The 12,512-nt window shown below is 42.0% G+C and overlaps 1 protein-coding gene across 1 annotated transcript in view; it reads right to left on the bottom strand.

Moving 5' to 3' along the window:
• The window catches only part of PLCG2 (phospholipase C gamma 2), a 92,978-nt gene that overhangs the window by 53,061 nt on the left and 27,405 nt on the right, over positions 1-12,512 (bottom strand). Inside the window, exons 3-5 of the mRNA XM_054048855.1 lie at positions 8,468-8,608; positions 4,782-4,875; positions 3,333-3,380 (exon numbers count right to left, since the gene is read on the bottom strand). Of these exons, the coding sequence (XP_053904830.1) occupies positions 3,333-3,380; positions 4,782-4,875; positions 8,468-8,608 (283 nt within the window). The remainder of the gene's footprint in view (positions 1-3,332; positions 3,381-4,781; positions 4,876-8,467; positions 8,609-12,512) is intronic.

Raw genomic sequence — 12,512 nt, forward strand, 5'->3', positions numbered from 1 at the left:
AAGCAAGAGGAACAAGCCATGTGTGGGGCAGACAGGCTCAGCCTGGCAGGATCAAAGTGTGGAGAGGCTTAGTGTGGGGATGCAGCTGTGGGGTGAGAGGGTTCTGTGTGGGGCAATCTGGGTGCAGGTGGCTCAGTGGGGTGCCTAGGTGAGGGGGAGGGGCTCTGGATGCACGGGGCTCAGTGCGGGGGTGCAGAGGGGTAATGGTCCATGTGATGGTGGTTGGGACTCAGGGGGGCTCTAGGTGTCAGGGGCTCCGGGTGCTGGAGGTGTGGGGATCTGGATGCAGCTGGTTGGGGCTCAGTGAGGTGGGGGTCCAGGTGCGGGGGGCTTGTTGAGGTGGTCCTGATGTGGGAGATGGGGCTCCTCAGGGTGGGGGTCCTGATGCAGGGGGTTCAGCAGGAGGGTAGTTTGGGTGCAGGGGGTGAGGCTCGGTGGGGTAAGGGCTCAGGTGCAGAGGGCTCAGTGGTGGGGTTCTGGGTGCAGGGGGGTCCCGATGCATGGGGGCTGAGCAAACTGTACGGAGAGCAGCTACCTCTGTACAGTGACCCCTCCCCCTGTGGGTGAGGAGCGAATGGGGCTTCAGACCTCCCACCTCCCTCATCAACTTCAGCTTTGGTTTCAGTGTATCAGAGCGGGTTTCAGTGTATCAGAGCGCCTCACAATCTTTAATTTACATATTCCCAAAACAGTGCTATCATCCCCATTTTACAGATGGGGAAACTGAGGCACACAGCGACTAAGTAGTCACATAGAGTGTCTCTGGCAGAGCAGGGATGGGAACCAAGGCCTCAAGTTCTAGGTCTTTGTTGTGACTCTTTAGATGCCAATGCTACTCCAAGCACTGGCTAGAAATGGTCACATGAGAGCAAAAAAACCAACAATTAACACTCGTAAGAAACCCTTTTGATCTTCAAAAAGTGTTTTACAAATATCCATCCACACAACTGCCCTGTGAGGTGTCGTCATCCCCATTTTGCAGACATAGAAACTGAGGCAGAGCAGTCAAGAGACATGGAAACTGAGAGATCAGTCAAGAGCCAAAGAGGGAGTCAGTATTGGAGCCAAGATTAGAACTCAGGAAGGTCCTGGTCCTGTTGTCAGACCATTAGAACACACACTTCTCCCATTGCACCCACGGGGCTGAGCACACTGCCTCTCAACAGCTCTTTCTGGACAGGCAAGCAAAGGCCTAAACCTAGGGCTGACTTCAGTACTGCATATGGCAGCAAAGCTTCCTTGCTGGGGCTAGCCAGGAAGTGTCAGCTTTATAATTAAGTGACTAAAAATAAAATTAAAAAAAAAAAAGTTAATTGCAGCATTCATCTGTTTCCTGGAGTTTTCCAAAGGTGGAAATCCTCTCTGGGTAAAATGAAAACACCATCACCTCACAATTCAGCATCCATCTAAGGGGGGTCAGTTATGTTACCTTCCAGTGGTAAAACAACTATGGAAACTAACATAACCTTAACTAGATGTAGTATCTCCTGAAGCTTCTTTGCCCTATGGCTTTCCTTTGTTTCATGGTTCTCCCCTGTTGTGGTGCTTTCTTATCAAAATGCATCAGCAACAGAGCAGGTGCCAAGTGCAGTGACGTGATCTGGCATCCAGTAAAGAATGGTGCAGCTGGCACACTTTGTCCTCCCACTCCAGACTAAGCGAGTCAGTCTCTGATATCTAAAATCTCTCTGAGCCTCTACACTTGAGAGCCCAATTCTGTTCGTGTCCTTCCATCTCCGTTTGTATCGCAATCATCTGCCCAGTACTACAGATTGCTTGCAGAATGGTGTTATTTCCTGCAGTAACATGTTTTCATTCAGACAATGAGAACGTTTTATTTTACTCTTAGGAACAGGCTAAATGAGAGGAAACAAATGTTATTTTCTGCACTGAACAAGAAGTACAAACATTAATGCTACTGGGAAAACGGGATAGCTAAGCTGCATTAAAGTGCCACCCACTGAGGGGTTAATTTCCTTCTCAAGGCATCGTACAACTTACATCAATTCTAAAGAGAAATTTGCAGCTGAATTTGCAAGAGAGCATCCTCTGCACTGCAACAGGCTATCCAGCACCTCAGCTAGCAGAGCAAGGATTCTCTCTCGCTCTTAGTCACCATAAAGGGAAATTTTGAAGACTAAAATCTACACCATTTTTTGCATGGGCCTGAAGTGAGCAGCTTCCATTTCCCACAGGAACCCAAATATGCCACCTCCATAATTACAACATGCTGCGGCTTCCTCAGCCGAGAAGCATGAATCCTGAGGTAACTCCTAAGCCCTAGGTCTCCTCCCCTGACACAGAACAGAGTAACAATCGCAAACCTCCAGGCCAGTTTCACCAAGTTCTATTTACCAAAGCAAGTTCTTGCAAGTGAGAACTCTGCAAACTCTCTGGAACACTGCCTCAGTCGTCAATCTAATTCTGAAAGACCACTGCCAGCTTCCTCCCACCTCTATGTTCAAGGACTATCTTGTGTTCCCCTTGCCTAACCTACCCCACTCCCAGGATCTCCAGGATGACCCTGCTCCATTGGTCTCTCTATCCCTACTCAGACTGTCCCCTCATGGATCTCCTTGTCCCTACCTCACCTTCCAAGGATTCCCCTGTCCTTTCACCCAATCATGCTCCCCCTCCTCAAGGCTCTGACTCAGTGAGGGGAGGAAGGACTGTGGTGGCTGCTGCTGTTAAGCCAACTCCATCTGTGCCCCTCCTCACTCTCTTCACTCTCTCAGGCAGTGCTGACGGCATAGCAGAGTCCCAGCCTCTGGGTTCCCACTTGATTAGCCTCTACAAAGGAAGCAGCTAGGTGCTGCTGGGAGTGGGGAGCTGAAAGCGGGAAGGGGAAAACATCCCCTCTCCCTACCTAAAACTACACTCATCCTAGTTCCAGCCATGATGAAAGGGCTAAAAGCAAAATGATTCAGTGGTGGTCATTTCCTTCTCTGTTACACTATGTATACACATCAGTGAATTTCATATGCTTGATGTCTCCATAACAAAACTGAACACAAATTACTAACAAAAGAGCAGGTGCAGTGTCCCGGACTCTCACATAGAATCATAGAATATCAGGGTTGGAAGGGACCTCAAGAGGTCATCTAGTCCAACTCCCTGCTCAAAGCAGGACCAATTCCCAACTAAATCATCCCAGCCAGGGCTTTGTCAAGCCGGGCCTTAAAAACCTCCAAGGAAGGTCACGTCACATGTTACCTAAGTCACATCTTTCTTATGCAAAGTGATGTTTGTTACTTTAAATTCCACTCCTATACTTCATGTAGAAAAACTGACCATGAAAACTAAGCAAAATCTAAAAAGGGTGAGATTCATACCTGTTCCTTCTAGTCTGGTCAACAGAGTAGATCTGCTTTCTCAGCCAACTTAAAAAAAAAAAACAGAAAAGTTATTTTAAGAATTAAGAGCAAACAGAGCTTGTTCAATATCACAATTTCAGTGATGAAAGTAAGCAGAGATATTTAAACTGGAAATCTAGCACATTCTGAAAAACAAGTCACAAGCATTTTCAGGTGCTGCATCTGCCCTGTTTAATTTTTGTGGCTTTACAATAATATTTTCCTATTTCTAAACAAAATGTTTTTGTCCCCTTGTTGCTGTGTGACAAGCCCACATAAACAAGGGAAATGACTAACCATACATATGGGAAACAGTGAAAATAACTGGGCTCAAAGGAGCCAGATCTTCAGCTGGTATAAACTGGCATAGCTCCATTAAGTCAATGGAGCTACACTGATTGACACTAGTTGAGGATGTGGTCTCAAATATCATCAAATGCATGAAGTAAAAATAAAAAAGAAAATCCACTTAATCTCTTTTAGCTGTAGTAATCTTTTACCTATCTTAGGTTTAAAAAACATAAATCAGACAGAAGTGTCAATTTTAGGGCCAGCATCCCTTTAATGATATTGGCAATACTGGCAGGGAAGATCTGTTTATATAGACATGTTTCATCCCAAAGAATAATCATAGCATTTCACTAAAAACTTCATATACTCTGTCTATACAGGAATCACTTTGTTGTTGCTGAAATGCAGACACCTCTAGAGTGATGCACAGCAACTGTATAACAGCACAGAGCAACACCATACAAAAGTTAAAGACAGGAAGTGAGGAATACTTTTTTCCAGTTGAAATTGGATTTAGATGGGCAGGACATCAACACCTGAGCTACAATTTGGACAAACAACTGATGAAGAAAGACAGGGTAGCAGGCCATGACTTTCCCCCACTGTTAACAAAAGGTGAAGGGGGTGAGAAAAGATCAAGTCTGGGAGGGAGCTCAGGGCCTGTTGAGAAGAGGGGAATTCTCTACCCAGGGCTGGGTGGTGGGAAGGGTGGGGTGGGAAAGAAGTTCTAGTTGTGAGATCCTGAGAAATTCTGTTTCACTTGAAACAGACACCAACACACACATAGACCAGACATTCCCATGAACTTCTTAAAGACTTTCTTTGGCATCCAAACCTGGAACCAGGCAAGTTTATATAACAAATCAACCAACCAACCATAGAGCCAAATCCATCACAGTGTAAGTAGCCATAACTTCATAGAAGACTATCAAATAGCATATGCTTCTACAAGATCTGAATTTGGACCACACTTTCTAAGCATAGCATGTGTCTGTAGAGTACTGCTCTTAATGTAACTGACAGACCACACTGGTTTCATCCTTGAAAATGTCTTTTCAGTTTTTCACTGTCAAATTGCAAAGAAGTGTCAAGTTGTTGAAGAGTCTCTCATAAACAAAGGGGGGAAATTCCATGTACCTCTCTGTGATTGCAGGTGTGGACGCGTTCATAACCTCTTGATGCAAGATATTCAAGCCACACAGCCATTTATCAGCATCATCTTTGGAATCAGCTGTAAAGATTAATACACTGTGAGAAACATTAATACATAACAAAGACATAATCTGTGATGTTTAGACAAGCCTGGTGTATGAGGTGGGTTGGCTACCCATTCTCTACGATAATCTCACTACAGAGCTTTATGCTGCCAATCCAACACATTCCAATGAAAGAATCTATGTTAATTCTTAAGGATTAAATAAAAAACTGCAAGACCTATCAAAAACATCTCCTTTTAAAACTTTGTTCATCAGAACATAAGAAGTTTCAAAGCTGCAGCAGAATTACTGCCAACCTACAACTAGGCTCTCACTGTGATACAGCAGAATTTTTGTTTTTTCCATCTTCTGTTCTCAAGGTGACCAAAGTGCATGCCATGGGCTGAATGTAGCCCAGAGCCACCCTCTCCTTTAAAATGAAAATGTGGCCAGTGGATACTGCAGATTCCAGCATGCAATGCTCTAACCCTAACCCTTAACATTTCTGAGTGGCCTGCAAAACAAATCCTTCATCCTGGCTGCCATAATCACACCACTATGCACAGTCTATGCCAGACTATGGTTTGGGGGAAAGTTAACTTCTTGCATAAGAGGTGTATTTGGGAGAAGAGTCTTTAAATTCCCTCAGACTCCTGCTGCAGAATTAGAGCTCAGATGCTTGTTCCTTTCATCCTGAGCTTTACATTTTCAGATCTATTTTCAGAAGGAAAATGGCTAGAAATTGTATTTTGTTCCAAAATGAGTTTGCATCTACACTTCTAGTATCCACAAACCAGAAGGGCCAGCTGGTGATGATCCAATCTGATCTGAGTAACTACTAGTCAGATAAAGTTCATGCACTGCATTCTGGGAGCTACAGTCCCTATGGGACACAAATTTGTATTATTAAAGGTGCAGGTGGGCTGCAATTTTCCTTTCATGCTGCAGATTAGGCGCAGCCTTTGCAGCCCTCAGTTGGGCAGAATTTGGACAGCCCCGCGGTACTGCATTCCAGTTCAGAAATTCATCAAAGCATCCCTCCACAAAAACAGTCCTCCTGAATAATTATTTCCAGCCAATATCTCCAACTTGAGCAATTTCTGCAATATCCTTTAAAACAAAAACAGTCTTTCAAAAGATACAGATTGTTTTTAAAAGTATACTTTCAAACAATGCTGTATTCTCCAAAACTGAAGCCAGAGCCCAGCTTCAGATCCCTGTGGAAATCTTTTTCAATTAGTTACTTTTTTGGGAAGGACAGACACCACCCATTGCCAGTCTAACTGTCCCAAAGCAAGCTGCCCATAAAGAAAGCTGCCATTCCCCCTTAAGTAACAGTTATTTTGTATTGTTCTCAGAAACCAAGCAAAGTGCTTTAATAAAGAAAAGGATTTTCCTGATATTGAAAAGATCAGTCATGTTGTTCTGAGAACCAGTGTTATGGCAACATACCTCCTGGTACTGATTGTTCTCAAAGCACTTGCAGAGACTAGATTCTGAGAAAAAAACAAGGGGAAAATACAGCCCAACAGTGCTGAGTGCACAATTATATTTAAAGTGATGCTGCACATTCTGAAATTTCAGGGATATTATGGGCTTAATCTAAATTCAAATCTGGTACGTGGAGCCAAATTTTCACAAGCAGCCATTAATTTTCATTGTGCATGCTCCTTCACATGTAAACCCACATTTGAGTACACCAATCCTCTGTGCAATACATTATTTCACAAGCATAAATATGGGGTTTGCTTACACACATGGGAAAGTACCTTAACTAGGGAGTGCATCACTTCCACATTTAAAAAAATCTCTATGGCTGTTAGGATTATAATGCTTACAACATACTGATCACTTCTCTACTCTACTAGGAACATCTTAAAAATTACTTCAGTTTTTATTACAACTTTGCAAGTGAATTTAATGTTTATGAAACTGACAATGTTGATCAAGCATAGGATCAAGGGAATTCCCATATGCAGTGAAACCAGCAGTCCAAATATTTCTGTACCAAGGAAGATTCAAGACCCCTTCAGTAGATAGTTATCCCCCTTCTTCCTAATCTCCATTGATTTATGCCCTGAAGTATAAGGGTTTATATCACATCCAAACTCTAGTTCTGGCTTTTTTTTTTTTTTAAACACACCCTTTTTAATGTAATTTGATGATTTCATTTTCCATAAAAATATCCAATCCATTTTTGAAACTTTCTAAGCTTTTGCCTTCAATGATATCTTGTGGCAAAGAGATTCATAGCATAATATTGTGTTGCACATAAAAAATATTTCCTTGTATTAGTTTTCAATTCCCTACCTTTCAATTAACATCCCTTCTCCTCATATAGACATACACAGCCTTATAGTGCACTTGAGCATGCAATTCACCTCCTATTCCAGTGCTTGGCCTCTCATAGAGTCTGGTCAACACTACAGAGTTAGGTCAATGCAAGCCAGCTTATGTTGACCTAACTATGGAAGTGTCTACACTTAAATTTTGCTCCCAATGTAACTGCCCTGCTATGCCAACTTAATAACTCCACCTCCATGAGGAGTGTAGTCCCAGTTGTATAGTTAGGTCAACGCAATGTCAGCGTAGACACTGCGTTGGTTACATCAACTGTTACTGGCTTTCAGAAGCCATCCCACAATGCCCCATGCTGATAGTACAATTGATTCAAGCGTTCCTGGTAAGGAAGCGCACTGCTGACATAAGGAGCAAAGTGTAGACACACACAAGCAATGTAATTACAGCCACACCCGTATGCCAACGTAAATTAGGTTGACTTAATTTTGCAGTATAGACATGGCCTAAGTAAACAGACCCTGCCAGTTGTGTGGTTGTTTTTTCTGATGTGGTCACTAAAAACTAGGCTATGGATCCTAAATTCACTTTTACTTGTGACCCCAGGCAGGTTTCAGACCCAGGGGTGAGATCCTGGCCACAGTGAAGCCAATGGCAAAATTTCCAGACTTCAATAGGGCCAGGATTTCACCCAGGTCTCCAGTGTTAAAAAAAAAAATCTCACCTGAGATATTTAACCGGAAAGGATCTACACTACTAAACATGAGTGAATAAATAAAAGATATGTACTTCATAAAAAAGACACTCTAGAATGTTCCTTCTAAAGAGGCATCAGGAAGCTGCAGGGTATAAGGAAATGGATCAACAGAAACATACACAGGGATTTACTATATATCTCCTGCTTATACCTCACACTTGTGCCTTGCAGTGAGTGATAGGCATTTCATCTTCCTAAAACATACAGTGCTGGTGTCAAGGAGGGCACAAGGCTGCTTGCAACAATTCAGACACCTAAAATGACCCACTCATAAGCCATGAAAATGATCATTTTAAACAACACAAGGAAAAAAATCTCACCTAATTAATTATTTTACTCAAAAATTACAAATGCCACAATTCAGGGGCATTAAAAGCAGTAAGGGGGAAAGGGGTGCTCTCTCTCAGCCTCCTCAATTTTAAATGTTTGGTATGTGTTAGGAAGGCCAGGGAAAAAGAAAACAGCCTAAGCTTTGCATTACTGCTCTGTCAATGCTATAAATCCCTAGTCTGGAGGGTTTACTGTTTAAGGTTTAAAGAAGACAGACACACACACACACACACAAAAAGTACCTGCTAAGCTTAAGGTGTTGAGAACAAACTGGGTACCATAAAAAATAGTGAAGCAATGCTCTTTATACTGTGTTGCTTTCCCGCGCTCAAAATCCTTTGCGTTTTTCCCAGGGCGAATTTCCTTTATTTCCATCAGATCCACTGAAAGAAAATAACATGTGTCAGTACAAACTGTGCTTACATAATTCCAGCAGAGACCAATGCAAGAAGACAAACATGTCAAAACATTTATTATTAATTATTATTATTGTATTAATTTATATGATTCTGATGTCTGGGACTTGCTATTGTGGTGACTGCCTAAATGTGTTTCAGCCCTCAAGGCTGGGCCAGGGGAGACTGGGTGAGGAAGAGGAGGCTTTTTTGCAGAAATTTGTTAGTCTCTAAGGTGCCACAAGTACTCCTCGTTCTTTTTATTCCTGGGACCATGACGCTCTCTCCACTGACCAAGTTGTATATAAAAATCAATAGGCTTGACAGGAAGAGTTGTCCGCACACTTTTGCAGGTGTGATATACTTTGGCACTGGAGTTCCCTTTTTGAATGGCAAACTGTTTGGGGGTACTCTAAATGGACAACACACCACTACCACTAGTTGATGTTACTTTATTTGCACCATGAAACCAACTCAAACTTTTTCTGGTCTGCAGAACTTGAGCAGTTTTTGTGGGAAATCTACACTTTACACTTATGTTTCAGAACTTTTTTTGGCTAAGCCTCAATGTAACCATTACGATATCTGTGAACCTTCCTCTGCTCAGATCCAAACCGGTCTCTGTCTTTTAATACAACTTTTAGCACGGCTGAGTGACCTATGCCTTCCCAAGAGCATAGCTACACTTTAAAAAAAATCATGAAAGGAGAACACTGTGCTGATATATGGCCTACAGTCAGTCCTCTGCTTATCATAGCCCGAGGCCTAGGTCTGCATAATATTTGTTAGGCAGCACTGAAATAGAATATGTGCACTCTTACGATAAGATATTTATTAGAAAACTGAGGAAGTGGTTTCGTTCTGCCTGTAGACTGGACAGAAGCACGCATGGCTCTTCCTACTTTTGACAGGTCAAGAGTTACTTGTTACAGGATGAGGAGTGAACCAAAAAAAAAAAAAAAGTTGCACAGCTGCTCTTGAAATGTGTTTATCAAACCATACAGCCTCAGAGGAAATTGACTGGGGTTTCTGTTTGTGTGTTTTACAATTCAGGGATACAGACAATGTATTTTAAAAGAACACCTCATTGCTACTAGATCACAACATATCAAATGTAGTGAAATAAAGAGGGAAAGGGCTGACCACCTGTTTCTAAAACTGTGTGGGATGATTAATTTTTATGTGATGTGGTTTGGTGTGAGGTGGTGGAGAGGGTTGATCAGCAAAGCCTGGATGGTGGAATATTCATACACCTAGGAAGTTCTTATTGTGAGTGAGACTATCCCAGACCAAACTTACTGCTCCATTTGGAGTTGTTTATCCCAGAGATGACATTGCTGCTAGGAAAGGGGAAGAAAATGATTATTATTTTGTATTGAGGTAGCCCTTATAAGCTGCAGCCTTTGACCAAGTCCCCATTGTGCTAGGTTCTGTAGAAACATGGAACAAACAGACAATCCCCGCCCCAAGGAGCTTTATTTCCCCCAGATATTTATCTGCAAGATAAAGTGACCACTCCTTCTCCCAGACTCCACCCACTAACTCCCAGTAAGAATGGTGGGTAAAAATAGATGGGAAAATCTCCATCCAAATTTTTCAAACGTGGCTGCATAGAGTAGGCCCCTAAATCTACGTTTAGGCATTGAAATATATAGCCTGAATTTTAGAGATGTTGAGCAACAAAGAGCTCCCACTGAGTGTTCAGCCCCTCTGAAATTCTTACTTAGATACCTCAAATGGATCTGAACCTATCTTGAGGTGTCTGTGATGGGTTACCGTAGCATCACAGTATCCACATTTTAAAATGTTGGTGTTACTTCCCAAGCATGTCAAAGGGAGTTTGATAAAGACACATCAGGGTGCAGAGACCAGATTTCAATTCACAGTAAAACCAACAGGAAACATTTATCAGATTCCCTGTAACTCTACTTGAGTGCCTTAACCACTCAGCCACCACTCCAGACCTCCAATCTTGAAGGTTATGGGTTTAGTCTTGACGGATCTCACAATGAAAGGCCACCTTCAGTTCACCCAACTGCAAAATGGGTACCTGATCCATGGAGTTAGGCAGTCAAAGGCAGTCTGACATGATACTGGCCACATTACTCCCTTGAGTACTGTGGGCTATGAAACTGACATGCTTTAACCATGTCAGCCAAATGAGCCATTGGCTGGGGGAAACTTTGACTTGACTGTAACTCTACTGAACACCAGAAACACAATCCAGAGATAAAAACAAAGATTTCCCAACCCTAATTGTTGTTTCCATTTTGAGTTACTATTACCCCATACTGACCTCTGACATAGAAAGAGGCAAGCTTGCTTAATTTCTTCCCTGTTGCACACATATACACACACACACACCTTCTTTTCCCTGCATTATAACTGTGATACCTCACTCTCATGTTCTCACCCTCTCTGGTGTGTGTGTGTTATTTTGGTTAGGGTGTGTGATTGTGTGATTTTTTTTTAACCAATATAGTTATACTGGTACAACCCCTAGCATGGATGCAGTTATACTGATATAAGGTACTGTTCATTCCCCTTTCCTTACAGGAATAAGCTATACTAGTTATAAGCACTTTTATACTAACAGGGGTTATACAGTTTTAACTCTATCAGCATAGTTGAAGTGGAACAAGTTTTGTGTGTGGACAAGAAGAGCCACACTGCATCCCAGGCTCTGCTCAGATGTGCTTTAGTATTCATTTAATTGGAGGACAAATCAGATAGTAAACTTATTACCCAGTTAGAACAGGTAGCTGAATAGTTAGGACCAGATTTTTAAAAAATATTTAGGCATTGTTCTGCTCAGCGTTGCAATGCCTAGAAGATTTAGGAGTCTATATCTCATTTTCAAAAGAGATTTAGGCACTAAGTGAGCACAAAAAGACTTTAAAAACCTGGGCCTAAGTGACTAAGCTCAACCATGAGGGAAGGCGGTTTATAAGGGAGGGAGAATAGAAAGAAAGAGTGATGTAGGTCAACTTCCCTATCAAGGGTTCAAATTCAGTATCTTTTATGTTCCTGGAATTATTATACTTTATTTCCCTTAGAAAAAAGTTCTATAGAATTTTATAGGGATGAAATTGCTGTAGAAACTATCCTAAATAAACCCTAGAATAGAAAAGGATAACCATTCTGTAAGGCTGTTTTTTAACCACTTTGTTGAATTTTATATAAAGATACATAATTCTGTGTTTAATTTTATGATGATGATTAAAACTAGGCCGCCCTATAGAAGGGCTATCCTTTTGTATTAAGTATCCTTTTGTATTAAGTACTATAGGGCTTTCCCATATGGCCTATATTGTGAATTGTGAGGGGGGACAACGCACTGGGAAAAAGTGCTCTCTCTAGGGCACTGTCATGGTGAAAATCATGGGCTAGACCCTCAGAGAGACAGAGGAAGAGCCACAACAGATGTGATCCTGCTGTTGTGCAGAGCTCCTCTGATTCACAGGCATAGAGCTCACTGTAGGATCAAACTCTACAACTTCACTATCCAGACTGGCTGCCCCTGACTGAATGAGAAAAGGGTATAGCCAGGAAAATACTGGAGAAAGATTTGATTTAAAATGTCTCAAATTCAGTCCGATAAGTTTGCTGTACTGACAAGAGCTTATAATCAAACATCTAGAATGCACTGGCAGTTGAACAGAATGGTCTTTTATTGGGAAATACAAATGGAAAATAACTCCTGCCCCCACAATACTTGTAGAATGCACCAGAAATTCTATCATTTGCCACCCTCTTGCTGTCTTGAAGCATTAGACCCGTTCATCTTCCCAATCGTGTGCTCAAAATATAAAGCCAAGTTCCACTCCCAGATATGCACACAGGACTCGCATTACACCAGTATGTATGTCCAAGGGTAAATTTTGAAACCAAT

The sequence above is a fragment of the Malaclemys terrapin genome, chromosome 14 (assembly GCF_027887155.1).
Source record: "Malaclemys terrapin pileata isolate rMalTer1 chromosome 14, rMalTer1.hap1, whole genome shotgun sequence".
In the NCBI taxonomy this organism is placed as follows: domain Eukaryota; kingdom Metazoa; phylum Chordata; order Testudines; family Emydidae; genus Malaclemys; species Malaclemys terrapin.